The 27,889-nt window shown below is 38.6% G+C and overlaps 2 protein-coding genes across 5 annotated transcripts; one reads left to right on the top strand and one right to left on the bottom strand.

The window, feature by feature from the left end:
• Window positions 1–163: 163 nt before the first annotated feature.
• Window positions 164–27,774, bottom strand: LOC145469890 (homeobox protein Nkx-2.8-like). 4 transcript variants are annotated; one of them, XM_081453701.1, is made up of 4 exons: window positions 27,657–27,774; window positions 11,020–11,151; window positions 1,601–10,336; window positions 164–1,534 (listed from the first exon to the last, which is right to left on the bottom strand). In XM_081453701.1, exons 1-3 carry the CDS (start codon window positions 27,658–27,660, stop codon window positions 9,885–9,887), a joined length of 588 nt encoding a protein of 195 aa, XP_081309827.1. In that variant the 5' UTR covers window positions 27,661–27,774; the 3' UTR covers window positions 164–1,534; window positions 1,601–9,884. The 4 variants fall into 4 exon arrangements, with proteins under 4 accessions (XP_081309827.1, XP_081309826.1, XP_081309825.1 ...); XM_081453700.1 differs by lacking the exon at window positions 27,657–27,774 and adding an exon at window positions 14,297–14,426; XM_081453702.1 differs by lacking the exon at window positions 27,657–27,774 and adding an exon at window positions 15,225–15,378 and having other exon boundaries at window positions 172–1,534.
• Window positions 17,387–21,388, top strand: LOC145469889 (homeobox protein Nkx-2.5-like). The gene is made up of 2 exons (XM_081453698.1): window positions 17,387–18,605; window positions 19,053–21,388. The coding sequence occupies exons 1-2, from the start codon at window positions 18,404–18,406 to the stop codon at window positions 19,541–19,543; spliced, it is 693 nt and encodes a 230-aa protein (XP_081309824.1). The 5' UTR covers window positions 17,387–18,403; the 3' UTR covers window positions 19,544–21,388.
• Window positions 27,775–27,889: the final 115 nt, after the last annotated feature.

The raw sequence follows: 27,889 nt of genomic DNA, 5'->3' as shown, positions 1-27,889 counted from the left end.
GTTTGTCTGACCCATGTCATATTTATTCTCTAAAAAATAATTTGCAGTAGATTTATATTTCCAAAACTTCCATTTTCCTCAGGATTTTTGCAAGAACTGAATATGCGTCAACTGAAGAATTTACGGCGGAATTGGGAACTGTTTTCTTTATGGAATGTTTAAGTACTATACACGTAGCTGAATCGCTCTTAAGTAACTTTGATATTTTACTAGCTGTTCGATGCAGTTTTCGTGGAGGTTAATCTTTTATCGGCGAAGTATGAACTGGAGCTAAGGAACTGAGATTTCAGGCTTGATTAATGATCAAAAGCAGGAGTCGTCTTAAATAGCTTTTCACTCCCGGCTATTCTTGAGTCGAACACTCACAAAAAAAAACGAAATTTTATTTCAGTTCAAAATGTTGAGAAAATTGTTGGTAGTAAAAGAAAACATTACCGAGTAGTTTTAAAATGTTGGCACACGAGGGTTCATTTTGAACAGTATCATGAACAAAGTCACATGAGAGTACTGCTCAATAGCTTTCATCTGAATGGTCACACACTAGGGTTTCACCCACAGACTACGAAGTTGGAACAACCTTACACAGCCACAGGCTTCAAAGTTAGAGTCACCTTGTGCAGCTTAATAAATAGTGTCACATGAAAGTACTGCTCAGTAGCTTTCATCTGAATGGTCACACGCTAGGATTTCACCGACAGACTACAAAGTTAAAATAACCTTGCACAGCCACAGACTTCAAAGTTAGAACCACCTTGCACAGCATAATAAACAGTACCATATGAAAGTACTGGTCAATAGTTTTCACTTGAATGGTCATACACCACGATTTCATCCGCATAGATTTCTAAGTTAGAACTACCATGCATTACAACATGAACGTCCTGCTCAATAGCTTTCAATTGATAGGTCTAAAACTAGGGTTTTATTCACAGTACTAAACGTTAATTGAAGCAAGATCTTCTGGTTTTTGTCTGTGCTATTCTCAATCAGGTGTGGTCATTACAGCGTAAAGTTCAGATGAAAGCTAAACTATCGTTTGTAATGTACAGAATCCCGACAATCTTTCGTCCCCCAGCTTGCTCACCAATGGGGTACAGTTTTCCCTGATAACTATTCAAATACTTTACTCTTCAATGAAGAAATTGACAATTCATAGAGAAGGAAATTACAATTTTTAAGTACAAGTGACACATACCGGGCAAGCGGATGTTCTTTGACATAAATCCTACACAAGTAACAGAAACAGTATAATACAAGGCCAAGTGAGAGAAGTGTCAGAACCACACCCACCCATGCACTCCAGTCGTGTTTGTGTGACCTTATCCTCTTACTTCCGATTTAAAAACGTTTAAGAAATGTAAATACTGAAAAAGTAAACAGTGTTGCATGAAGATACTGTTCAATAGCTTTCACTTGAATGGTCACACACTAGGGTTTCATCCACAGACTTAAAAGTTAGAACCACCTTGTACAGCACAATAAACAGTGTCCGATGAAAGTTCTGCACGATTGCTTCAATTTGAATGGTCACACACTATGGTTTCATCCAGAAGATTTAAAAGTTACAAGAACCACTTTGCACAGCATAATAAACAGAAGCCTTCGACCAAACTCTCTCTTTCCTTCCGCCCGCTTACTTCAAGAGAACTTGCTCGCGGCTAACTGTAAACAGCAACATGGTGGACTCAGTTGAATGACAAGTAAGCAGAACTGTATATTCTCAAACGCAAATCAGAGAACATTAGGATTGTGGGAGAGAAAGATTTTATTCATTAAAAATGTTTCTTTATCAGGAGAGAGGTATTTGGTTAATCTCATATTTAACCATCCTCTACTAGACACAGTGTATTCTTGGTACATTAAAAATTGCGAGACAGTATCGCATTACTGACATAACTATCGCTAATCCCACTCGTCCGGATTTCAAGTGCAGATTAGAACGTGTCTTTGTACACTTATTCAATCGAATCATAACCAGATTTGATAAGTGACCTTTAAAATCTTATCCTCATTTCTTCAGGGTTCAAGCGCTCTTCAAAGCAAAACACCCTCTCACGAAAGAGTGTGTGTCGAAAACGCTTTTTGGAAATCGTGTCAAAAAACGACATGGACTCAAATTGGGGTGCGTAATGCCACAGGGTGGCATTAAACCGCTTTCCCACATCCACAACGCTCGTGGTTTTAGTTATCTCTGTTTATTCGTGCTGGGAAGTTTATTCAGCTCCAGACAGAGTTGGATTGTTTTGGTTAAAAACAGACATCAACCGGATGTGGCTTTCAAAATGTCTCTTCGTTCCACGGAACGCACAAGGGTTTAATAACCCCTTTTAACTCAGAGATATACGTTACAAGTACCCTTGTCAGTCTCTCGTGAGTTGCGTTCCCAATTATATACTGGAATGTGTAATTTCCTGAAACGAAATAACTTCATTTCAAGGGATTTTTTATTATCTACTGTCTTAGCTTACTTAGCTGACCAGTTTATCAAGCTTATAGCACTATTGTAGTTGGGGATCACAAGACCTAAGGTTCATTCTTTTTCTCATACTTCGACAATTAGTGGAAGGTAAACTTTTAATTCCATAACAGGATCAGATGCTATCGCCGACGAAGCGGAAATTACAATCTGCAAATAACAACAAGTATGAAGTATCTTGAAATTTTAGGATTTATTAAACCAAACGTCGGAATTCAAGATTTGCCCAAACTAAATCACGACTTGGGCGAGAGTTAAAAACATTTTTAGAACTAGTTCGTCACAATTCCTCTTCTGCAACTTTGGTCGGTAAACTTGTTTTGGCAAATTATCGAGCAGTGACTCGATGAGACCCAGATAAACATCCAAAAAGAGCTATTTTTGTTTTATGTAAATGGAGGGTTTAACCTATAGTCCTCATTGGTGACAAGGAAAATTGTTTTGTTAGTTTTGCGTCCAAGTTTATTTACATTTTACACAACAGAGCAGAAGGCCTATTGTTATTGCCAGAACGTGTGTGAAAATTGCGCAAAGAGTTGCAAGTTCGCTAATGAGCTCAAACACAGGTTTCAACTTGATGAAAATTTGCAGAAACACAATAGTTAGCGGGATCCAAATAATGCCTCTACAATGATAAACAATTTAGGGATGAACAGATGAAAAACTGTTGCAAGTTTCATGAAATGATGAAGTGGCCGAAGCGAGATGGGAGTGCTGTAAACTGCATGGTCTGTAAACTCAAGCAAACACCAGAGTTAAACAAATCCCACAAAACTGGTTAAGTTGACTATGAAATAAGAAAATGAAATTCAGGGAACTATGCAGGGAAATTATTCTCAGGCATACAAGCAAAATACAAGATCAAAAAAAGACAAGTCATGAGGTGAACTTATGTGTTCTCAACTCAAGCATAAAATCTATAAATTCAGACCAGCCCATGCATGCATACAGACAGGACCCTCGGACACAGTTGAATCGCAAACACAGAAGATCAATTCCCTCAAAAGACTAGCGAGCTACCTACCAGTATTCATAAAAATTAACACTTTGTGGATCTAATTGAACTTTTGCGTCTTTCTATCAAACCCTAGTGCGTGACCATTCAAATGAAAGATTTTGAGCAGTACAAGATTGTTCTAATTTTTTAAGTCCGTGGGTGAAACCCTAGTGTGTGACCATTCAAATGAAAGCTATTGAGCAGTACTTTCAAGTGGCACTGTTTACTATGCTGTACAAAGTGGTTCGAACTTTTAAGTCTGTCCATTTAAATGAAAGCTACTGAGCAGTAATTTGATGCGGTACTTTTTATTATGGTTCTGACTTTCCAAGTCTGTGGATGAAACTCTAGTGTGTAACCGTTCAAATGAAAGCTATTGGGCAGTACTTTGACTGATGTGGCACTGTTTATTATGCTGTCCAAAGTGTTTCAAAATTATAAGTCTGTGGATTAAACCCTAGTGTGTGACCATTCAAATGAAAGCTATTGAACAGTTCTCTCATGTGGTACTGTTTATTATACTGTACAAAAGTGGTTCTAATTTTTGAGTCTGTGGATTAAACCCTGGTGTGTGACCGTTCAAATGAAAGCTATTGAGCAGTACTTTCATGTGCTACATTACACTGTGCAAAGTGGTTCTAAGTTGAAAAACTTTTGGTAGGCTAACACGACCATAATGGAACGACCCATGAAAACAAAACAGCTGTATAAAGAAATCGTATCGACTTGATGGCCTTTTCTTTTAACACAACCAAAACTGTTTGCTGCTGTTTGAAAAACAAACTTTAGCTTTTGTGTGAGCGATAATAAGAAAATTGAATTGATTTCCAGAGGGTAGCAATATCGGTGTGATATGTCACACTACGGTGCTAATGTACCGCAACCCGATGCATACACTTTAGAAACATAGTGTTAGATTAAATTAACAAGCCTTTTGAATAAACTAAAATTCCAACAAGTGTACACTGCTGAGAAATGTTGGAATCAAAAGTATCACGACTGATAATTTCGAAACTGTGCACAGCTAGACATTTCATCACTGACTTTCTGTTACCAAATAAAGTGGTGCTCTGTTAATCCGACCACCAAATAGCCATGGCATGCAACAATCTGATCGTATTTGTAATCCTAGGGGTAGCCCTATTAACGGGGTTTTCAACTAAAGGAAATGACGGACTAAGTTATGCTGGGGAGAAAAGTAAGCGAACGTAATAAGGAAACGATCCTGAGTGAATAATTGGTCGTAAAGTAGGCTTTCACTGCCAACTATGCCGAAAATTCTCGGGGTTTTATTTGACGAGAAAATCCTCGTACTTTACAGCAACAGCAACGTGAAATGAGGAAATCCGGACATTTCATGAGACTCAAAATGCTCCTGGCTTAACTTTCTGTGGAACTCTGTGAATTTCCTTGTCCACGATAAAGATCGAGGGCGACTCTGCTAATAGGATACCTTGTCTAAGGCAAACAATAGCTCTTTTGATCAAATTAACAAAGCCAGTAACTGACGAAAACTCGACATTGTTTTCGGTTTCAGTTTAAACAGACTTCATCAGCCACGAAGCTGTACAAACTGAGAAATCGATTTGAGAAAAGACTCGTGTCGTACTGAGTGAACTAATTGTTCACAGCAATGATGATCAATTTTAAACTTTTTAATTTGTGATATTCCTCTTTTGGAAACAGTACTTCGAACATCTCTTGATGTCATCTTGATATCTAAAGATACCCTGTTACAAGAACTTCTGCTCTCTGCGGTGGTTTTACAAACATCACGTAGCGAGCCCATGATTTTGTATGCAGTCAATCAGTCAATGCTGTTGCCGTTGGAAACGTTGTTAAAGATAAACCTTTATTCATTTTCAATGAAAAAATCTAACAATCTAATCACCCATTTTAAGCTGAAATGAAACGTCAGAAAGATCAATGCTCCGTGAAAAAAGGTGCTATCTATCTCGTTTCCATTGACAACAGAAATTATCGCATGTGGGTGACATTTTTATTTTTGATGACAAGTATTCAATGCTTTGTTTATTTATCGAGAGAAATCTTTTCTTTCTCCACGCCATGTTTAAACATGTCGTAGGTGGGAAAGAAAATATTATGATATTGTTTCGTGTGATATCTGTGATGGTTTAATCGGAAACAGAAGTGAAAGCATGAAATTGCCTTTTGAAACCTAATTCATTGTAGATGAACACAGAGATCAACAAGCGAAGGCTGCGGAACTTCAGTCTCATAACTGAGATAAAGGTGTTAAACAAACAATCTAAAACATGCTGGTGTAATAAAAAGTTATCACGATGTCATCAAAAAAAAACTGAACAAAATTTTCAAAATAGATTCGTGAGTAACCGCGACAGGTATCTTCGGCTCAAAAGGTGTGTTATTTTGCTAAACAAAATGGAGATCGATATAACATGAAACTTCGCTCGTCAACTTCTTTATCTTGTTAAGTCTGGAGAGAATAACAATATTATTCATACAAGAAACAAAGTTTGATCAACGTTGACAAGTTTTCTTCCCTTCATCTCTATCTCCGGTAAAATCACGTGATAAGCCTCTTGTTGTAAAGTCCCACCCTCTCTTTCGTCGGTCCACAAAGAATTGATCTTCCGTTGAAAAATCTCAGTTATAAGAGAGGCCACTCGCGATCATAGAGTGCGAAAATGGATACACTCGAGTCCAACTTCACTTTATTATGAACTCCGCTTGAAGAATAATAAATCAACATCTCTACTCTATTGTTTTCTCGGGTCGCGGGCGTACGTGCATAAAAACCACCGAGTTTGTTACGCATCAGTTGGGCTGAATAAAAAAAACTAATGTTTGCTCCCCCACGTTTCGTTCCTACTAACGTGGGACGATGTCTTTTGGTGTAGAATAGTTTGGTTGAAAAAAAAAAGCCACTTGTATCACCGCAGAAATATCATTTTATTTCTTCCTATTTTATCGCGGAGCTGCTGTAGGTTAAAATTAATTTTACAACGAAATAAAAACAATGCCATGTACAAATTTCTTTTCTTTAGAAAATTAGGTGAAGGCAATAACAAGAAGAATGGAAAAGACATTTTAAGAAAAACCTGCAAGGTTTACAACTAGAAAACAACCGTTTGGCTTTTCTGCTCTGTGTATTTTTCGCGTTAGGGACATAAAAAGGTTTGGCAGTTTGTCGTTTTAGTCTTTGCTTTAAAAATTATGATGCCATTGCAATGGTTTTTATTGGCGGTTAAATTTACGGGTTATATTGATCTAACATATGGAGGAAATATGACTTTTTATTTCATTTTCCAAACGTGCTAATGAAATCTCTTTTTTTCAGCAGACAGCACCTAACAAGCCTTCAAATTTTACAATTTCCAATTTTTATCGCATACACACAAAATTGAAATTGAATTAATTTCAACCTTGTGTAAACTGTGTTATTAAGGAAATGCGAAGATAAATTTCGGAAACGTCAGCTCAAGTTTATACAAAATTTCGATCGTAACAGACAGTAGAAGTTTGGTAGACTTCCTTGTGTTTGGTTTGTACAAAGCACCTTCGCGCGTCTGAAACACGATATCACTAATTACAATTTTCTGTTTTAAAAATAACTTACGTAAGTTTCAAAAAAATTCTACAATAACTGACTCTGCAATAACCAATGAATTTCCATTTCAAGAAATTCGCAGCCGCACCTGAGACGACAAAGATAAAAGAAACAGAAACTAGAGTCAACACCACGGTCACAGTAAACGGCCATTTTTAATTAAAGTTAGTGTTATTAAACTATTGTTGGTCACACAAAGCTGCTCCAATAAACAAACACTAGCTGTTCTATCCCTTTTGTAACCGAGAACCACTCAATCATATAACAACTCTATTTTCCCGCCACAAAATTAGTTCTCGATATCAGAGATCAATCAATCCAGAACTTAGAGGTGTTTTGATTTCGCGAAAAATTAAAAATTTCAAGTGGAGTTCTTTAAGAATATGGTTTTGAACGTGCAAGCGAGCCTGTTTGATCAGTCATTTCCTAACCTTTATTTAGCCAATAACTTTGAAATGTCACTACCTTCTGACACAAAATCACAGATAATGATGGTTTTTTAATTCTGTGTTGACAGCCATAGAGGAAAAGGAAAGTATTCACAAAACTACCGTTGCCAATTGTCCGAAAATACACCGTTTCCCTTTGAATGAAAGGAAATTGTGTCCAAAATAGGTTTATGATCGCGAATTTCCCACCCAGGAGTATGCAGCCGTCGAAGACGGAAATTTGCTTCCGTTGTCAGCAATATAGCAATATTTTCAATTAAACTTGTGTGTGGCTCGGATCCAAAGCGTCATCTTTTCTGTGTTAAAGTGCGAAGCGCTAATTAAATGTAAAAATAAAATGTATAGAGGCGAAATCTGTTGGCGAGACTAATTCTATGTAGCAATGAAATCACACTTCTCGGCAAACTTCCTGCGTCGCTCGCAATGTAGGAAATATAAAGTCTAAATAAAAACCCTTTATTGCCTTCATAGTCAATACAAGTAATCCTTAAACAAGCAACGATAAAACCCTCGGTCCTACGTGTATGCAGGCGTAACAAAGTAAACTTTGTTTTTTCACTGAACTGAGAAATATGAATCAGTCTTCCTGTTTTCGATCGAACCACCAATATCGATGTTCGAAAAATTTCCCAGGCTAGAAAACCAAGGCTGCGAGTTTTACTTAATTAAAATTTCGCAACGGCTTGTACCGGCTAATAAACTGTAACAATCAGAGCTTTGAAAAGAAAGTCTTGAAAAGAGGTTTTTTCAATTTTTGGTTTATGTCCAAGTTAGGTTTTTCTACCACATCCTTTGTTAAATCAATCTTTTATTTATGTCCAGATGAAAGGTGATATAATTTTTTTTTCTTTCTTAACAGGTCCAAGTCTCTTTAACAAATTTCTGAAATAGTAACTTATCGACGAATCTGGCTAAAACGCTCGACACAGGTAGTTTCCACAATTCTATTTTAAATTTTTTCATTTACGCCTGCAAAGGAGTAAAAATTTTTCTTACTTTGCGTGGGATAAATTCGTCCAAGCAAACAAAGCTAACTTAACTTAAAAAAAAATGTCCGAAGATAGCTAACCCTTTTTATCAACAGTTCCATAAAAACAACAGTCTGACCTTGATATTTGGAGGTTTTCAAGGGGGTGACTTCATTTACTGGTTTCATTTTCTGTTTTGTTTCTTTAACCGATAGCAGACAAAACAAAACAGTTTTTGTTATTTCTGGTCGATTACTAAGCCTAATCTTTTAGATTCAATATTGATGCTATGGCCTAACGAAACTGTTTAAATATTTAAATACAAAAGAAACTTGATCCCATGAAGAGACGAGCAGAATACCGAAATATAGCTTTTCAAAGCAAATGGTTACCTCTTGAAAACAATAACGGTAAATCTCAACCGCGATTGATGAACTGACTCTTGCGAGTGAAACACTGGCACAAGCTCAACGCGTTGAAAGCCAACAAAAAGTTCGACGTCTCTCTTGAATGGCACAAGTTCATGGAAACGTAAAAATCGAGCGTACACAATTCGTTACCTGTACAGAAAGCCGACCCTGTCGATTATTTCTTTCATTGTTGTGTCTTAGAATAGTAGTTCTAACAAGTGGCTTGAATGAAAAATAAGCTTGACACAACATCCAAACTTCATATAACAACGATAAATCACGGGACATATTGCTAAGCGGATGATGAATCGAATGTTACGTTTCGCGTCGGTTGGCAAAGATTTTAAATTACGTTTTTGATTTGCTCTGAATTGCACTTCTTTTCACGATGAAAAATTGCTGACGACTTAAGAGCTCTATAAAAAAAGTAAAAAGGACAGATGAATACACAAAAAATGTCCAACACACACAGCTAATATTTCCTGCACATTCTATTTTATCTCTCTGAAACATCGCCAATATTTAGCGCCTAGCAGACAAAACATTACACAATCACTTTACGTAAAATTTTAGAGTATTTACAAGATTTTTTTGCTATTTTAAAAAGCCTTTACTCTATTATTACAATTTTCTGTCCCAGTAAATATGAGCGTTCTCTATTGAACAAACTAGACAAGTGTTTGAAAAGGAGGCCTAATCTATTTCTTTGAACGAGCGTTAAATTTACAGCAGGCAAACCTATTTTTTGGCATTCTATAACTTAACTACAGATACTTATATACAGATAATATTTTCTTTAGGCGCTATAAAATGGAACGTTTCACCCATTTTTATCTATTTTTAGACAAATGCTAGCTCAATGAACTTTTGCTCCAATTACTTTTAAAACATAAACGTACTGCTTGATAAATAAACTACTCCACGCTGCGTTTTCTACATTGTAACAACTAATTGTCCTTAGCGATGAGTCACTTTGAAAGTTATTGTAATTTTCACCAATATGTTGTTGGCTGAATGTAAGTAGAGTTCACGGGAGGTGGGTAGTGAAGGTAGTCTCCTTGGTGGTACGGAGACCCGCTTAGGTAACTCGTACAAGACGGGCTAACACAACTGCAAAACTGTCCGGAGCCGTTGAGTAAAGCTCCCTGTGAAAGAGGCGAATAAGGTTTATCCCATGGACCTCTCTCGCTAATCTGCTTTCGATATTTGTATCTGTGATTCTGGAACCAAATTTTGACTTGTGCTGGAGTAAGATTCACTATCCTTGCTAACTCTTCACGCTCGGGTGCAGACAAATAGCGTTGCTGCTGAAATCTTCTTTCCAAGACAAAGGTCTGCGCCTTTGTGAACAAGACTCGTCTTTTGCGTTTCTTGATATCTTTCTCTGTTTGGTCCTTTTTCGACGAGTCAAGAACTTGCGCGCTTGGCACTACTTGCTGGGCGCCTGCGAAGGTGAAAAGCGAGTTGTCCTTGTTAAAGGTTGCTTTTGACATGGTTCTCAACAGACTACCAGTAACATCATGAAACATGAATAATCTATTTTGGATTACATCTATTCACCTTATCTCGAGAATGAAAATCTGGATTTGCTCATTTAAAGTCCTTGAAGTCAAAAATCCTCTATTCAGAGCACGCTAAATCACGCGCTCCGCACCAGCTAGACAGCTTCATGAATAGAGACGAACGGTGCCCGAACAACCAGCGCACCGGCTCGAAAGGTTGACAATTTCATTGACATATTTTTCGCACCATAGCAGTCTTAATCACTTGAAACTTTTTCCGTTTCTATTGATGGTATAAGTGGTGATAGAAGACGTATGTTATTCGCTACAATACTGAATAACTCTTTGGTAGCTGCTGTATGCAGTAGGCTACTATGACGCATAATAAAAACAGCTTGACAGTTAAGTAGTGCAACTTCGAGATTTCTCCGATATGGTGAGGTTTGAAGAGCTTAACTATGCTTTAACTCCCTTGAATAAAATCCTTTTCTCGCTATCCTCCATAACAAACAGCTCTTCAGTCCGCTAATCTCCCGCGCGGCACTCGAGTCTCAGATACTGTTTCCTGAATGCGGCACCCTTAAATATATCAAGAAATTTTCAGTAATACTAAAATAATTCATACTTGACTTTGCCATCTCGGGCGCGTGAGTCAGCTCTGGTTCGTCTGGGCTGGATTGCACGCGCGGTGTACAACTCCTGTCCTCAAATGACATCTGCTCCTCGCCTTTGGTATTCAATGAACGAATCCTGTCCTCTGGAAGATTAAGAATGTCTCTTATGGAAAAGGATCCCATGTTCGCGTTCCGTGTAAACGGTCTCAAATGGGCTCCATTGTGTTGGGAGCCAAGATAACAAGATTAAAAGCAGGTCGCACGCATAGGGCAGGCTGGTCTCGGGAACATGGGCGGGGCTATACTTCAAACACACGACAAGCCATTTGAAATAAAACAAATTGGCTTGATTGTCATCAGGCTGTTTTGTTAAGAGAAAGCGCTATGACAGTGGTGACACATCGACTGATTGCTCTGAAGGTACGACTAAATGTCTGTCAAATCAGTGGATTTAATTTGACAGCAGCTCTATTCTCTGGGTCCGAGAGGTTTCCTTTTGCTTTTATTTCACACATGTTGTGCTGTTGCACTGCCTTCTGTTGACTTAGGTTTTAATTGGATTGGCGGATTAGGAAGTTTACGTATATCTCTGTTTTTATTGTTTCGTTTATTACATCGTCACGATTTGGAAATCATTGAAAACCTCCGAGAATGGCCCAAGCAATTTCGTTTCAATTATTTCCCCGTCCGATGACAGAGGTGCGATTACGCCCTCCTTTGGTTAGGAACACGTTCAGTGCACAAAAGTTTTGTCCAGTATGGATACAATCTTCATGATTTGCTGCGAAAAGCTCTCATATCTTATTTCAGTGAAGTGACATTGTAAACATTGTCTACTCTTAAACATCTCAGGAAATTAGCAATGATGTACAGGCCGCCCTCCCAGGGACAGAGGAGCGTTCGGCTATTGACTTATCACCAGAAACCTTTTGCTACCTAAATTCTCTATCCTCCCACTTCTTTTGTCGTGTCTTTTATTAGCTTGCATCTAAAACGTTATCTATGCGGATTACACTTCCTTTCTTTTCCTTCACTGGCGTTTACGGTGTCCCAGTTGGACTAATTTATGTAAAATCTAATTGTTTTTACACACGAGTCCAATACACAACATGCTTCTGGTGTTAGAATTGTCTTGAAGATTAAGTCATGAATTAATAATACTCCGTGTACCGTGTTCGCCAGCTTAGCCGCTGGGTAAAACAATAATTATTGGGTTATAATTACGAGGAGAAATTGTAAAATAAAGCAAAAATAAATCCGAAGTCCTTTTAGGCCAGCTCCCTTAAACATATGTGCTTCATAGTTTCACGCCAAATATGGATAGCAACAGTAAAGCTTAAATTCACATATTTCATCTTCTTCGAAACTCCTTCCAGCTTGTACAAAGACCTTCATTGCTCCAGTTTCTTGTAAAGAGAAAAGTGAATTTTGACCATGTAAGTTTGACTGGATTTAACTTGAGACGTTTTACAGCATATTGAGCTTTTTCATGTTACTTTTTTAAACAACTAAACTAACTAAGTTTCTCTCTCTCATTGTATATACTAACTATGTCATTCATGTGTAGTTTATTGCAAAAAATAACCTGCTTATACACTGAAGAATAGCTAAAAATATTTTCCTTTGTCAGGGATTAATTCCTTTACTTATATTGCACAAAGTCGCGTGGGTGATGGTGGTGCATTGTATGGTGTTTCGTCGATTCATAACGACTAATGAATCGACAAAGAAACCAAGAATCGTACTAGTTCGCTGGAATTTTCATCAAATTGGACATGTCTTTGTTTTGAATATGTTTTTATTACATAGTATTATGATCCGCGTTACGTTTTGTAAGACTTCGCAGGTTTTGTTATGGCTTCAGTAGTGCTAAATGATATTGGCTTCACTTAGGGTTGCAAGTTCGACATTCGCTGAAGAAACTAACTAATTTTACATGTGGTTTCACTGTCTTACCGAATTGTTTGTTTCGGCGAAGGCTTAGCTTTGTCACGAGACGAATTTATTGGCTTCGTTACCTCTTCAAGACATTTTTCAATGTTTAGCTCATGTTTTGTGATTAACAAGTGCATACAGTGGATGATTCTTTTGAAAGCGAAAGTTCAACATTTTCCGGCAGTAAATCTCGAAACAAAGAAGACAAACACGAGGCTAATACATAAAATTAATAGGTGGTGTTAGAAAGCGTGTTAACACAAAAGTAATCAAAGTTTTGTTACTTTGTTAGGTCTGACGGGTTGATGCGTAAAAATTATTTTATTTCGTCTAGAAAACAGCCCTTCGTTCTAACTACAGGCGAGATAAGTTCTCTTCTGATACCTGGTGTTACGCCATACATGAGCTAACAACGAAAGAGGCTTTCAACAGATTTTCAAGAGCCATGTAGTCCAGTGTATTTCGATATGTCTCAATTTCTTTTTCTTCAGGGAATTTGAATAGAAAATAAACCATTCAAGAGGTGTAACTCGATTCCTCAAGAGTAAACTTTCCAAGATTACGCACTAAGATTTTTGAAGCAGTTTCTAGCAGATCTATTAAGGTTGTTCAGTAAAATACTGGTTCAAAATTTCTCATTTAAAGCCGATAAAGTTCATTTGTTCCTAATCGCTGCTGAATAATTCGATCAGAGAGCAATTCTTGCATTAATATGTTTGCACTGGCCATCACAGTTGATGTATCCGCAATGGAAGTGTGCTTGTTTCAATTTACGAGCGAAGCTTTGAGTGTAAACAGTGTGTGGGCTCTGCTAACAATGCAAGAAAAACTTTTCACTTTGGGGTCTGACAGATGTGACATTTTGTCTAAATTGAACAATTGCAAGAAGGCAACCAAAGAATTGCCCTAAGAATAGGCTTTAATTCATTGGGAATACATTAAATGGTTCTTTTATGTTCATTGTTCACAAGTATAAACTCACTTTTAGAAAGTATCCTTTAAATATAAGCTTAAATTCAAACGGTAAGTCGCTCTTTCTTTCAAGCTCTTCGTCAAAACTATGGAAATTATAGTTTTCTTCTGCTAAACTTCAGGAGGTATAATTTGGTTGAGCTGACTACAACACGCCACCCGTATAAACATCATTTTCTTTGTGTTATCAAGGTCGAGTCGTGGTTATTTACATATGATATGAGTTCAATAGTTTAGACTTTCAGGGGATATTTATAAAAAAAACTAAAGAGGCATCGATAGAAGAACACTGTGACTAGCTTTGTTCTTTGATGTAAACACGCGCCAAAGAACATCACAATACTCTCGTCTTTTTGCTAATTGTTTTACAAAAAGGCTCACCTTTTTCCATTTGTTTTTCTTTCCACGTGGTGAAATTACCAATAGGAGTCTCACCGAGGGATGGAATTGAGCAAAAGTTTCAAAGTTTATAGCATACTCCACTCCGTTCGTTTCCTTTCAACCTTCCGTGAGGTAAGATGACCACTGATGGATTCTTATACGCGGGCATTTTGACGTGGCGGAAACAAACCGTCTTCCACTTAGCAATGAAGATGGTTTTAATGAAACAGATACAGAAGACTGTTTGACTATCCAGAACGGGACATTTTCTTGTTTACTCATAAGATGATCTTTTTTGACAATTTACATCAACGTATTGTTAAGGTAGCATTCAATACATCCATGATGCGAGCGCGCCGTCATGTTGCCGTACCCGCTTGTTTTGGCTCTTGTCAATTCAATAATTTGCGCAAGTTGACTCCGGAAAGTCAACTCAAGAATAAACTAAGTATTCATGGTTAATTTCAGTGATGAGACATGCATTTCTAATCAAATTAAAACGGTCGAAAACTCGCAGTGGCGATAGTCTCAATCGACGAAGTGACAAGCTTAATTGAACACGTAACGACGGATCGGGATACTGGGGTACTAGAACAAAACCCTAACTCTTGCTGTTAACCTTTTGCCGCTAGAGTTCCGTAGACGGAAAATATGTTACAACTGAGCAACCTTAAACTGAAACACGAAAACACTTCAATTGTCTTCAATACTAATTGAGTAACAAGAATTTTGATGCCTTTTTTGTTTGTAATGTAGGGCAAATTTAACCGGTGTTTTAAGACATTGCGCTGGTGTCGATTCACCTATTAGCACCCTCGACCCGTCCTAGCAATAACTTTGTTGAAACGGTAAGGAATTATTCATTGCTGGTTCACCAGCAACAAAGTTGAATCTAGGAGTACAAATGAATTTCTTTTACTTATCTTACCTGGTTTCCATGGCCAGCTGCCGACTTTGGGGCGAAAACCGAGCAACTAACATCTCGGTGCAAAGCTCGGATAATTTGAGTGAATTTTTCACAGTTCATTTGAAAAACTTGTTATCTATCACGACCCTCACTAACATGGCTTCTGCCCAAACTTTCTCTGAACTAATTCACTAAGTTTACGCCATAAAATATTGATTGTTTTTATCGGCGTAAAATGATATGTACTCCTTCAGGAAAAACTCTAACGATGAAGTTGTTGTGAAATTTTGTTTATATTCCTGTCCGCAAGTAATTCCGCGGGGCTTGTTTTTAGAGAATTATCAAATGTTTTTTCAGCGCCACAAAAATGGGAGGCAGAGTTTCGGGGAGGCCAGTTTTAAACTTTGTTTCTTAAATTACTTACAATGAAATGGCGAACACAAGGAGTACCTATTGTTTTTTTTAGTGTGATTAACACCGAGACCTGGGCTCATAGCTCGGTTGTGACATCCCGACCTCATTTCAGTTGTTATTGAGAGATCTTCACGGAAGCACTACACGCCGCGCCATGAAGCACTTGAGGTCCCTCGTTGTTCTTCAAGAGTAGATGTTAGGAGCGAGAACTTTACAGGCTGTTGAGATCTTAAGATGTTTTTCATTTTGAGAAATGCCGCGAATCTCTTGAAAGGCTTTCAATCGACTCTCTTACGCAAGTAGGCGGCTCGTTGACAGTAATCCGATCTTGTTATGGCGATATAGCCATTTGCTGAGTTGCCCAAACCATCGAATTTTTTAAACACTAATTAGTGGTTGTTTGGAAGAACGGGTGCTAATGGTTTGGCGGACAGACAATGAAATTCGTCAGTCCAATTCTTGTCTTCGAAGCGTTGCTCTTATCCAAACGGTTTCGGTGAGGGTATCTCTTCACAAACTATAACAAACAAACACAATTACGAGTTCGCACTCGCGAGTAAAAAAGCGAGGGCAGAAAATGAAAAGAGACACATCGATTCCGGGCGTAAAATTTTAATCCTCGCTAATTGAACTGTATTAGGCGTTTTGGGTGATAATGTTTATTTATGAACTCCGCATTGTTGAGTTTGTATGTCAGTCAGTTCTATGGAACACGCGAAAAACAGAAACACTTTGTATGTCGAAATTTCTATTGATCTACGATATTCACTGAGCGAAATTAAAATATCTTCACCGTAATGCCATAATGGGCTGCCTGTCGCTCACAAAGTGACACAAGCAAACAGTTTGTTTGGATGGGTTGGTTGGTAAGCAAATAAGTTTAGCGACGTAATACCCTCTTGTACTTCATTCTTGACTGTGAAATATTTATGAGACAGCACTAAAACGATCGATTATCCTAAACTTGTACAAGACTCGTTTCTCTGACTCCGACAAGACGGCTATTTCGCGGGCAGAATTTTCCCGTGCGGTTCAGAACGGAGACACATCTTGTTAAAATAAAGCTGAAAGTCAAACCTGCCAATGAAAGGAGAACAATGAAAAACCCCCTTTACGCGAGGCGAGGAACAAACTTTGCCTGCATACTTGCCAATATAACTTAAGTACGGAGAAAATTCATTAACAGGTGGATGTAGGCACGAGCCTTGGGCAACAGTCCCAGCTAATGAAAATTATAAAGTCAATTCAGAGCTTTTATTTTTCAAGAATTCCTCTTGGAATTGAACTCCACTCCGCCGCGTGCGACGGGCACGAAGCCAACGAGAATACGTTTGTACCCGTTTGGTGATAATTACAGTTCTTAAAATGTACCTGTTAACGATGAAAAACGCTAGGCACTGCTCAAATAACGCTAGCAGAGAAAAAAAAATTGCGTGGGACGCCCAATGTTTTTCCAGTTTTCAAACAAAACGCGAAAGCCTTCTTCTGAGTTGACGGGAGGAATATTTCGTTTTGCATTACCCAAGTTCAGTTAATGCACTCAATTTTCGCTCAAGTACTACTAAGGCCAACAACGGCTGGATTTTCAAAGTAAATGATATAAGAATTACCTTTCAGGTGTTTTGTAGTGCTATTTACTTTGGGGAGGACGCGAGCTAGTCTTGTAAAAAATATTTAACTACTTGTATATCTCAGTCCTATTAATAGCGTTCTCATTGTAGATATAAAAGCAAGCTTTTTATTTTGTGCTTTCTTTTGTGATGATCTTGACGGTTCTGACCCATCACAACGTAAACATTTCGCTTTTTAGGGGAAAATATTAAAATACGAGAGAGCCATTAAAGCAGCGTTTATAATGCCACAATCAAACGAACATTCGCGTAATTAAAATGTTGACAGTTTTTAAAAGTTTTACGAATAATAAGTGGAATGCCATTTGTCGAACAAACCAAACACCCGGCCGGTCCGCGCGCGAAATAATACATTTGTCCTTACCCGGTCAGTAAGCAACCACTTAGAAAAAGTGGTATTTTCTCAAGCATCGAGTCTATAATCCAAAAAATAATAAAAACAATAATAAATAACGCGAACTAGACGGCTAAATGCGTGCGTGCTTTTGTAAATAGGTTTCGACAAAACTAGGGGAAGAAAAAAACGAAAACCGGTGTGATTAGTAGAGGTGCAAATTTTCCTAGATTTTATCGCTGATCTAGCAGCTCGTTCTTCCGATCGCCCATTAGTCGGTATTCAAGCTTTCAACTTCGATTACATCGATCTTTCAGAAACTGAAGAGGCGTGTATAAGGGGAATATGAACAACGTTCTTGAGCAGTTTCGATGGCACCAGAGAGACGAGGAGTGGTGGTCTCTTGAAATTAAGTTTGCGACGTCAGAATCGCAATAAGGTGCCTCATTGAAGGTGAAGCCATGGTTGTTTGAGTTCTAAGCGGGGGAAATAAGTATTCGGGTCTGCCCGCCCAGCGTGACATGTCAAATGAAGCCTTTTAGGGCAGATCTGTCACTCGAAAGGGGTTTACTTGTGACAGGGCATTCAATTGCTATCTTTCTAATTAATTGTGATGTCAACTTCGTCACCACCTTAACCTATCAATAGAGGTTGACTTAGGCGAATTTAGGCAACATTTGTTTAACGTCAAACATCTTGTTCACCACTCGAGAGTCTGGGCACGCCCCGATCTATAAGAAGTTGCTGTGAGCCGCCGCGGATACGAGCATGACTGGAGTGCGAGTGCGTTCGGCTTAGTAAATGGCAGTCAACTGAGACCCATGTACACAATTGACCGGCCGTTCGAGATGACTTCGTTCTCCGTCAAGGACATCCTCAATTTACCAGAAGCCGGTCTGTGCCCGTCGAAAAGCGAAACAACGCGTGAATCCTCACCGAATTATCATAGCCCCGGCGGAAACACTCGTACTTCGTCATGTGGTTCAGTAGTGTGTAATCAAGGCCAAGAGTGCTCATATACAAGTAAGAATGAACTTGATTTTGTATCTTTGATCGAGCGAAAAGTAAACGCAGGTCTTCATGAAGCACTAAACTTGATAGCTGGTAAAACACTCGCCGCAATTTTTGAGAGGGTTTCTGCTATGAATGCTGCGCGCGACAAGCCGCCGAAATTTTTCGCACGCAAATAATTTTCTTTTCCGGCAAACTGAAATACAATGGTGTTTTTTACGAGGCAATTACAAACACGACAGAAAACATGGCTGCAGTTTCAAATTTTTATTGTGAATACTACATCACTTGGTGTTTTGAGGGCTCTTTGCTCGAGACCTCGTGGAAAGACTAAAGGGCTAATTGCTGTAACTTACAATTCACTTAATTTCTTACAAGTTCACAGTTCCCCGTTTGTGCTGTAGATATCGTTACATGGCATGAAGACTGATGAAATGTTGTGTTTTTCCGCCATAACAGATGCACATCCGAGCCCGACAGAAAAGCCCTCGACCTCCTCGGCGAGTAGCCACGAAATAAGTGAACAAGAGGAAACGCCAGATGACCTGAGTGATCCGCCAAAAAAGCGGAAACGGCGAGTGCTCTTCACCAAGGCGCAAACATACGAACTTGAAAGAAGGTTTCGACAACAACGATATTTATCCGCTCCCGAACGAGAACAGCTCGCCCGGATTATCAACTTGAGCCCGACGCAGGTGAAAATTTGGTTTCAGAATCATCGTTACAAATACAAGAAACAGAGCTTCGAGAAAGGAGTGATGAATGAAGGAGCTCCTTTGTTCACTCCAAGAACTGTACCAGTGCCCGTGCTAGTACGAGATGGCCAGCCTTGTCATGGCGGCACGGTCAATAATTTTGGATATTTACGTCATGATCCTACGGACTTCTATCATTTTCCTCCAGTAACTTCATCTTACATCGCTCCAAGCAATCCGTATTGGAACTGGTAGCACAAACATTCAATTACAACGTGTGTTGTGCGAAGAAACCTAGAACAATGCGGGTCTCTCCTTCAAGCAGGCTGTCACGATGAAGGCTACAAAGTCAATTGTAAGCTTATATGCCAACATTCTCAAAATCCTTAACTCCAAAGAACCACTTTATTTAAATAATCGTACGCTTTGCTCTGGATGTAATGGTTTTAGTTTATATTCTAAGAGTTTTCTTTGGAGTCGCGTCAACGTTGCGTTTTCGTGTGACTCAACAGCTGTTCGATGTCCTTCTCGAGTGTGATTTGAAAACATTTTGTTTTGAGCTTTTAAAAACTGTAAGTAGCCAGATTTTATAGCAAACAATTTTATAGGTTTTTCTTTAGCGCGAAAAAGTTTGATTTTGTAGTTATTTTTTATATTATAAGTTGCTAGGTAGCTTTAAAAATTGTTCTTAATGCTTTTAGTAAATGCATGTCTGAAATTAAGACGATAGTGATAAGGGTTCATCATTCTTCAAGGGATAATCCTTTCCAAGCCAAACTTAAATTCTAATTACAATTCTTCTCATCTTTACTAAAATGCTGGTTGTTTGAGCTTGGCATAAACGTCAACGGCTATTAGCTCGCTCCTTCTCAGTAAAATCGTTTCACATTACCGCACGAATTGTCAGAAAACATTACAACCGCAATGGGACACGACTGGATGAATCAAATTTGACAACGCGATGTTTGGCAAACAACACGTCTCGTTCTACTTAAAGGATTTTATGAGATGCTCTCTCGCACCTGAGTTGACAGGACTCTCGCACTAAGAGTTTTGCTTTTGTGAAATCAAACAAGCAAGGAAATTCTGTCATTAGGGCATCAGTACCAGTTTGTTTCCCTCTTGAGGTGAAAATCAGGAAAAGGTTGTTGCTGGATTGAGTCATGTTATGAAGCGGAGCGTATGAATGCCATAATTGATTGTCGTTCGTGTTTACTCGATGAAAAAAGAGGAGGGGTTTCTGTAATTTCCAAGAATGGATCTTTAGCAAATTGAATCAACGTTCGTTTGCTTTCAGATTAGGCAAGAAATAACAGAGACGTTTATAGACAACAAAGAGAGACGCTTCGTTGCCACAGAGTTTGAGCAAATTAGAATACGTTATCGACTTTTAAACACGAAAAACTCTCATTGCAGCGGAGGGATAGCACGTTGTTCAAAAAGCTAAACTTTGTTGCTTCAACGCTTCAGTTTTCGCCTGGTATTGGGACAAAGACCTTGTTAATGAAAGAAAAACGCAATAAATCGTGAAGAAAACACTATGAATAAAACATTAATCCACTATTTCACTTATACCTCTTTGTTCAAAAGTGTTAATAAATTGGGGAAACAAAACCATTTGTTGGGACGAGTGTTGAGTGTTAGCAGAGTTATGAATCCTCCTTAGTAAGAACAATTTTTAATCACTAGTTTTCTTCTTCAAGTCTACATTCGCCGTGAAAATCACTCGCCTTTTTTAAATTAAAAGGGTTCATGGTTTCTGATCCATAAAAAATTGCTTTCGTCAAGATATTCACTTAACAAGAGATTCGGGTCGGTTTGACTTTTCACCGCAGCTTGCTGGAATAATAATCTAAAACAGTCGAGAAGCTCAGGCAACCATCCTTAAATTTGACTCTACCAGTAGTTAAGAGACATCCACAATCGATATTTCTTCGGTGCTATTTTTAACGAACAATAAATGTATGTATTTATACCCCCTATAGTTGCACCCTAGTTGTGAAAGCTATCCAACACAAATGTACACAAAAACTTTCAAATAAAAGAAACAAAGGACAAATCGTGTTTTCATCTCATTAAAAAAAATTGAAGACATGGCAGTCCCCAAAAACCCATTTGCAAATGAGTTTTCAGACTCATTTAGTATTTTTTAACAGCTTATTTTTTCGCCCTCGCATTCCTGTGAGCCAGTCGATTTCCTAAGGTGTAATAAAGAAATGCAACAATTTATAGCAGTTTGACAAAAATTTATTGAAGAATTATCCGCGAATAACTCAACAACCAAACTAAAAATTCAATAAACTCCATATCTTGCTCATAGAATTATATCGCTCCAGCCGGTCGCTAGCTGTTTTCTTTACAGAGTAACTGGAGAGGGCTCTAACGTTCAAATAAATAACTCAGTAATGTTTCGAAAAGTACGGGAAGTACTTCTCTATTTGATCGCGACTTGATGTCTGCGAAAATATTCCCGCGAACGTTCGCTGAAGACATTGTCGGCACTAAAATTAAGACATAGACGCAAAATGTGTGTTTTTTTTTAAATGAATTATGTGCAGTTAGAGATGCGTAAAACGTACGATGTACAGGTGACAAAAAAAAGTTTGTCTATAAAAGGACCATCATAATTGTACTCGCTAGCTTAAAGTTAAGGCAACTGAACTGTAAATTCCTCGAGACTTTTTGATGATAATTTTCAAGTCTTGGCTATGAGTTTTCTTCATCATTTGATCTACAATTCATTCACTGGCTTTCGGCTTTTATTTCCCTTTTAGAGGCCACCAGCCACACACAGCTGGTGGCCACAGATAAAACCGGGGAAAAAGCCGCGAAAAAAGTGCGAGATTTTGTGTAAGTGGCTAAAATTTAATGGGTTTTACTAGCAGTAAATGGAATCGCTTTCCGCCACCGTGTGTGCTTAAAACTCGGCCTGTCACGGACAAAACGCATAGCTATTTGTCACAATCTGTAGAGATGGGGATGAAAAGCGAGGCAGCGATGTCAATTGCGAAAGAATTTTCTAACAACAAACTCAAGGGTTTTTCTTTGAGATCTAACGAAGCCACTTCACCCGCTGCAGAATGTCCTCCTTCTGAAGTCTTGAAGGTTCAGTTCGTTTGCCCCGTACGACGATACCGTGCCCAGCCCCGAAGCCCTTAAGTTTCATTTTAAGACCAGTTACGAAGCCAAAACAGTACGTTTGTTTATGAATATGGAATGGACACCCCACTGAGCTATTTTGATGTAAGTATTTATTAATCATGCAAAGGCTAGCAAGAAAAGACTGCTCCTTGGAAAATAAGTATCACCTAATGCCGACTTTTGGCTGCGAGTTTGTGCTCATTTCTCGAGTTCAAAGCCTGCAAGGGTCGAGCCAATTATTAGCGCAAGATGGCAGACTCTAAACTAATGGCTGGCGCGACGAGAACGTTTTAGTAAACTTCATTTGCATATATGGGAGATATAGTCCGAATTACCTTCTTATTCAACGCCGGCTTGGTCGAAAACAGCCGACAACTTATGTTTGTATTTTGGAGCAATACCTTTTTTCTGAAATTAAAACCACTGGTAAAGGCTTAGAGGTTTCTTTAGTCGCTAGGTAGACCGATATATTCAAAGACATTTATCCATATAGTTCTATTGAACTAAAATTGCACACAATTTCTGCCACAACTAACAAATACCCACACGTTTTAACACGAAAACTACCCATATTTTAACACGAAAATTACCATATTCTAACACCACAACACGGATTTCGTCAACAAACACTGGCGCAAGACACTCGATTTACAAAGAGTTCTTTAAGCATTCGACATTCACAAACAAGCACAGGTTCTCTCCAAAAAATTGAAATTGATAGTTTCGAGAATTCATTTTTATTCAAGTGGCTACAAAAAGAACCCCCCTTGATAAGTTATATTGGTTTGGAGGGCTTTAAGCTTACTGTTTGTAGTCGGTACGAGGTTATTCAGTCCATCGATGCCTGGTTGCGGCGACCGTAGTTCGACAATTCATTTTGTTCGGTAGTTGAATCAATCAAATTCAAAACACACAAAAAAACATGACACCCGTATGTAGGTTGTTATCAACCAAGTGCTTCTTTAGTAAATGAATAAAGTTGTTGTATAAACTAAAAAGAACGCATGAAAACTGAATGGAAATCAAGTTCCTTTACATACACAGTTGTCAGGGTTCATTGAACAACAGGTCGGCAAGGGACTTCCGTGACTCGCTTAAATCCGGATAGATTTGTCCGGTTACTCTCTGACGTCGATTCTAACATCCAAAATGAGCTAGCGCAGCAAGAAGAAACGATTTTTCAGCTGCTTAATGAGAATTTACGACTTGAAAGTGTTTTATGGCATGGCCTTAACCTGACCTTATGCATCACTAAGATATTGACATTTCTATGAGTGAAAGTGATCCTCGAAACTACCTCCAAAACCACACCCACGGAAAAATATCAGACATAAAAAGGATAAGTCAGGCGACTTAAAATTAATCCTGTAATCTCTCTTTTTTTTAACACCAACACTGCGGTATCGATTGCACATTTCTTCTTTTGTGCCCCGAAAGTTGAAATGATAGCACTCAATGTAAACAAACAGAGCTCTTACAAATCGCCTTTCTAAATGGAAGACCAAAAATGCGGTATGTTATAAAGCACAAGCAGGCTTTTGCAAAATAAAATGTACATAGCTTTATCTGGATCCTTCAGAATTTTTTGCTGAACGTGGCATTTCCGCTTGATTTCGGATTAGCATTCAAAGGGCACACACACACACACACAAAAAGAAAACGAAAGAAAGAGGAAAAATAATTTTCGATGATTACATTGTAGCGCCATCCAAGCCTAACCTAGTTCACCACTTCGCCTCAAGGCATCCGTAAAAATTCCACCCACATTTCTGTTTAAAAATTTACGCGCTTTTCAATCTCCGTGTTCTTATAGACTGTTCGTGATATACCTGGTTTATTTCGGTCTTAGTTTTGACAAACAAATGGCATACAGGGCATTAGTACAATTTTAATCTGCTGATAAATCTGCTCCATATTTCAGTATATATTTATTACTTTGTGGTCAGTGTGTCACAATTCAATGCGGGAAACTCAACTGAACAGCGAAGTAACTGCTCGTATATTATTTCATTGGCGCCAAACTGTCTGTAACCCGCATTCGTTTCAAGAGCCAAGAGCCACCCTTTCAGAAATTCAAAGTAACTTTTTATCACCAAGATTTCTTGCCATTACACTAGATCTGGTTTCGTAACCGATGCCATTTTGACAATAAAGGAAGTCTTAACTCCCCTGTTATCTTCAAGTTTGTATTAATTCTGGGGTTGCAAAAAGCGAACCTTTAATGTAACCACGACGCTTGCCGCCCAGTGTAGAATCCGAAATGATTGAACGGGTTTCTCCAACCGGTATTATAAAACCGCACCGCAGCTTTTCGATCAGATGTCTGCGGTAGACATTATCGGTGTTGAGGAAAAGAGGAAGGAGTAAATGCTGAAAAAAGTAATTGTAATGTTCACACGGCCTGTAGCAGTTGTAAAGAGCACAGCTATCTGAGAATTTGACCACTCGGCCAGTGACCTCCACATACGCTAGGAAATGAAGTAAGCTTGTAAGTAGCTTAGCTTGCCACTTGTATGTGCTGTTACCGACACTATATTTTTGCAAAGCTGAATGGTTCCAAAACAAACCAATTTACAACTAAGAAATTACACCCTCTTGGGTCTCATTACAGGGACAGTTAGAAGTGTAAAAAATTGTCACTCCGAGCAGTTTAAGGGTTCAACGAGCGTTTTTAACAACTCATTGAAATTTTTCTATGGTGATTCAAGACTTCAGCTTAAGAATCACGAAACACGAATCACGGTGGGCTTTCTTTAGCGGGGAATGTCTCGCTTGTGAAACTTTGCCAGTGTTAATCAGAAGCACGTCCCACGAAACTCTTTAGCGACCATATACTTTCCTTAACACGAGAAAGGAAATTCGATCGTGGAGGTGAAACGATTTTCAATTCAAGAGCAGTCATTTTACACCGAACCGTTTCTAAAAACCCGTGAAAAGAAAGCCACTCGACCCTTTACGAAATGTAAATTATGGATTTATTCAGGTCTTGAGAAGGTTTCGGATTACCAGCACTTAGCGTATAATGATTTGCTTTTCAAAAGCTCACGTGGCAGAGCATATAGCGATAAATTCAATATGCCATATGCGCCAAAATGCAGAACTTCGTATCGTATAATATAGCCAGGAAAGATAAAGGAATTAAAAGGATTGCGATAAAGTTAGAGATAAGCCGTTCACTACAAACGAAGTAGGCGCGGCACAGTTTGACAAGGTGCTCAAAACATCTCAACCCACTACCACACTGAGCTAATTTGCAGAGTTGAGGCGGGGAATGAATTCGTACTAGAGTTTTCATGTTTAATAGTACCGGCTTTAACCAGCTGATAAGAAAGAAAGCGCAACCAATATGGCATTGTTTAATGTGGACAGCTGATCTAAGAGCAGTAGCTGAATGTAAACATGGCCGCAATACGAAAATTAAAATGACCACTGTTTGACGCGCTGAAAAAACAAACCATAAAAAAGAAGAGCCGACAAGCGGGTTTGGTTCGCGAAAGTTATGAAAATGTCAATGTCATGAAAGAATTGTGTCAATTGAGGTGCTTGGAACGTGACAAATTCCTTTAAGGCCCGTGGCCTTTTCTTTTAGCTGAATGAGATGGCCGCTCGAGACTCGCGCATTTCCATTGTGCAAGAACTATACCGCACTTCTCACTTCTGGCTTCAAAACTGGCTAACGTGCCCGTGTTAAGAACAGAGCTCTTTACACCACTTAGCAGTGAAAAGATTGAGAACAATGTAACAGACACCAAGCTAAAATGCCTTTTACTACTCTTTTGAGGGACGTGAGCAGTAAATGGTATACAAGCAGCTGAATCAGTGATGGCCGCCGGACTATCTGATTACAGTTGCAGCTGACACAAATATTTCGATACTGCCTTGATCATTTGCCCCGCTGCAGTAAAAGTCTAATTCAAGCTTCCTCTAATGAAGGGAATTTAAAAATTGCTTCTATTTTGCATCTTGAGCGATTAAAAATTATATTTCATTAGGTGGTTGTGCGAAGACCAGTGCTCCAAGCGTAAAACGCACGTTCCAGAATCAAACTGGAAACATATTCTTTTATATAAAACTAAGAAAAGGTTTCATTCATTCTCTAAAGCGGTTGATTCTTAGGAGCTTTGAGACAGCTCCCCTTTAGGGGACAGAGGTAAACCGCTAACTGTAATCTCAAATACGATCATAACAAATTAACGCAAGTCTTTTCTAGTGCTGGTATATGAGACCCGCTCGGCTTCCTTTGGTCTCGTATGCTAATGTAAATGGCATGTTGTGCAAGCTAGAATTAACTAAATTTATAATAAAGATGTCATGGGAGGGTTGCAGCTACACATAAATTAATCTGAATGGATAGAATGTTTTATTCTTTCGGTTGAATTGATAGAAACAAATATTTGGCCTTCTCACACAAGGTCCTTTCGGGCCTTACACGGCTCGACATCATAAAAAATTCAGATCACAATTTAAAATAAGAATTGTAAGACCTACATTTTTTCAGAGAATAAAATATCATAGACTTAAATTGTAAATAATAATGATAGCAATAACAGCGGTAGTCAGCAGTGCAAAGAGAGAAACTGAAATATTTTGCTAAAGATTGTACATGTCTTACTAAATCTTATCGCGGGTTGAAATCTTTTAAGTAGTGTTTGCGGTACGAACTAGTTTCTCCTTGAATTAACAGCAATCAAACTTTGTTTCACTTCAACATTTATTCTGAACTCAACTTCCACCTAGCGTTGATACGGGCGTTACCACAATGGACCTCATAAACATATAAAGATTTTACATCTCGATCGTCACTTCACGGAGTCTGAACTATTTAGGAGAAAAAGGTTTGATCCCTATGCTTGTCAATACAAACGAGCGAAATCAAATGTTTCACGTTATAAATCATTACATTTTCTTCAGCTTTTAAGCTAGGGATTGCTACTGGCGATTGCACGGCCGCAATAGCACATTGTAGACAGATAGACTATTTACTGTACATCTTTTTGCCACTGATAGGACTAAATCAAGGGATTCTATCCTTGTTAATTATAGACAATTTCTTCATTACTCATGAGGGTTTTCGACGAACTCTAGAGATATACCCGAATGACTGTACTTAGAACAGTGTCCTGAGTTCATCTGAGTAGCCAAAACTGAAGCCATATGTAGGCTGGCACCCTAGTTCATAACAACAACAAATACATAATGACAGTAACCAGTTGCATCTCTGCCTTACCCATTGAACAGACTTTTCCGTCGCGGCCAGCAAATGATCAATAAGCTATGTTCTGATAACATGTTATCTCCAACTTTCTTAGCCGTGGAGGGAATGCGGGACTGAGATGCTGTACGAATACCATTTACCATGAACATTGAAACCATGCTACGTTGTGCTACGCGCCTTGCCACGATTGCAACACTTTCACCAACACCTCACCCCGAGTACACGATCGCTTACTCCTTCTCAAG

This window comes from Orbicella franksi, chromosome 15 (genome assembly GCF_964199315.1).
Source record: "Orbicella franksi chromosome 15, jaOrbFran1.1, whole genome shotgun sequence".
Classification (NCBI taxonomy): domain Eukaryota; kingdom Metazoa; phylum Cnidaria; class Anthozoa; order Scleractinia; family Merulinidae; genus Orbicella; species Orbicella franksi.
Note: the sequence above shows the minus strand (reverse complement) of the source record. Positions and strands in the feature narration are given on the sequence as shown.

Coding starts and splice junctions, on each gene's coding strand:
- LOC145469890 (XM_081453699.1), bottom strand. CDS start 11,191: ATGGGATCCTTTTCCATAAGAGACATTCTTAATCTTCCAGAGGACAGG. Junction 10,337..11,019: donor GCCCGAGATGGCAAAGTCAA/GTATGAATTATT, acceptor TCACCTTCGCAG/GCGCCCAGCAAGTAGTGCCA.
- LOC145469889 (XM_081453698.1), top strand. CDS start 18,404: ATGTACACAATTGACCGGCCGTTCGAGATGACTTCGTTCTCCGTCAAG. Junction 18,606..19,052: donor CCAAGAGTGCTCATATACAA/GTAAGAATGAAC, acceptor CCGCCATAACAG/ATGCACATCCGAGCCCGACA.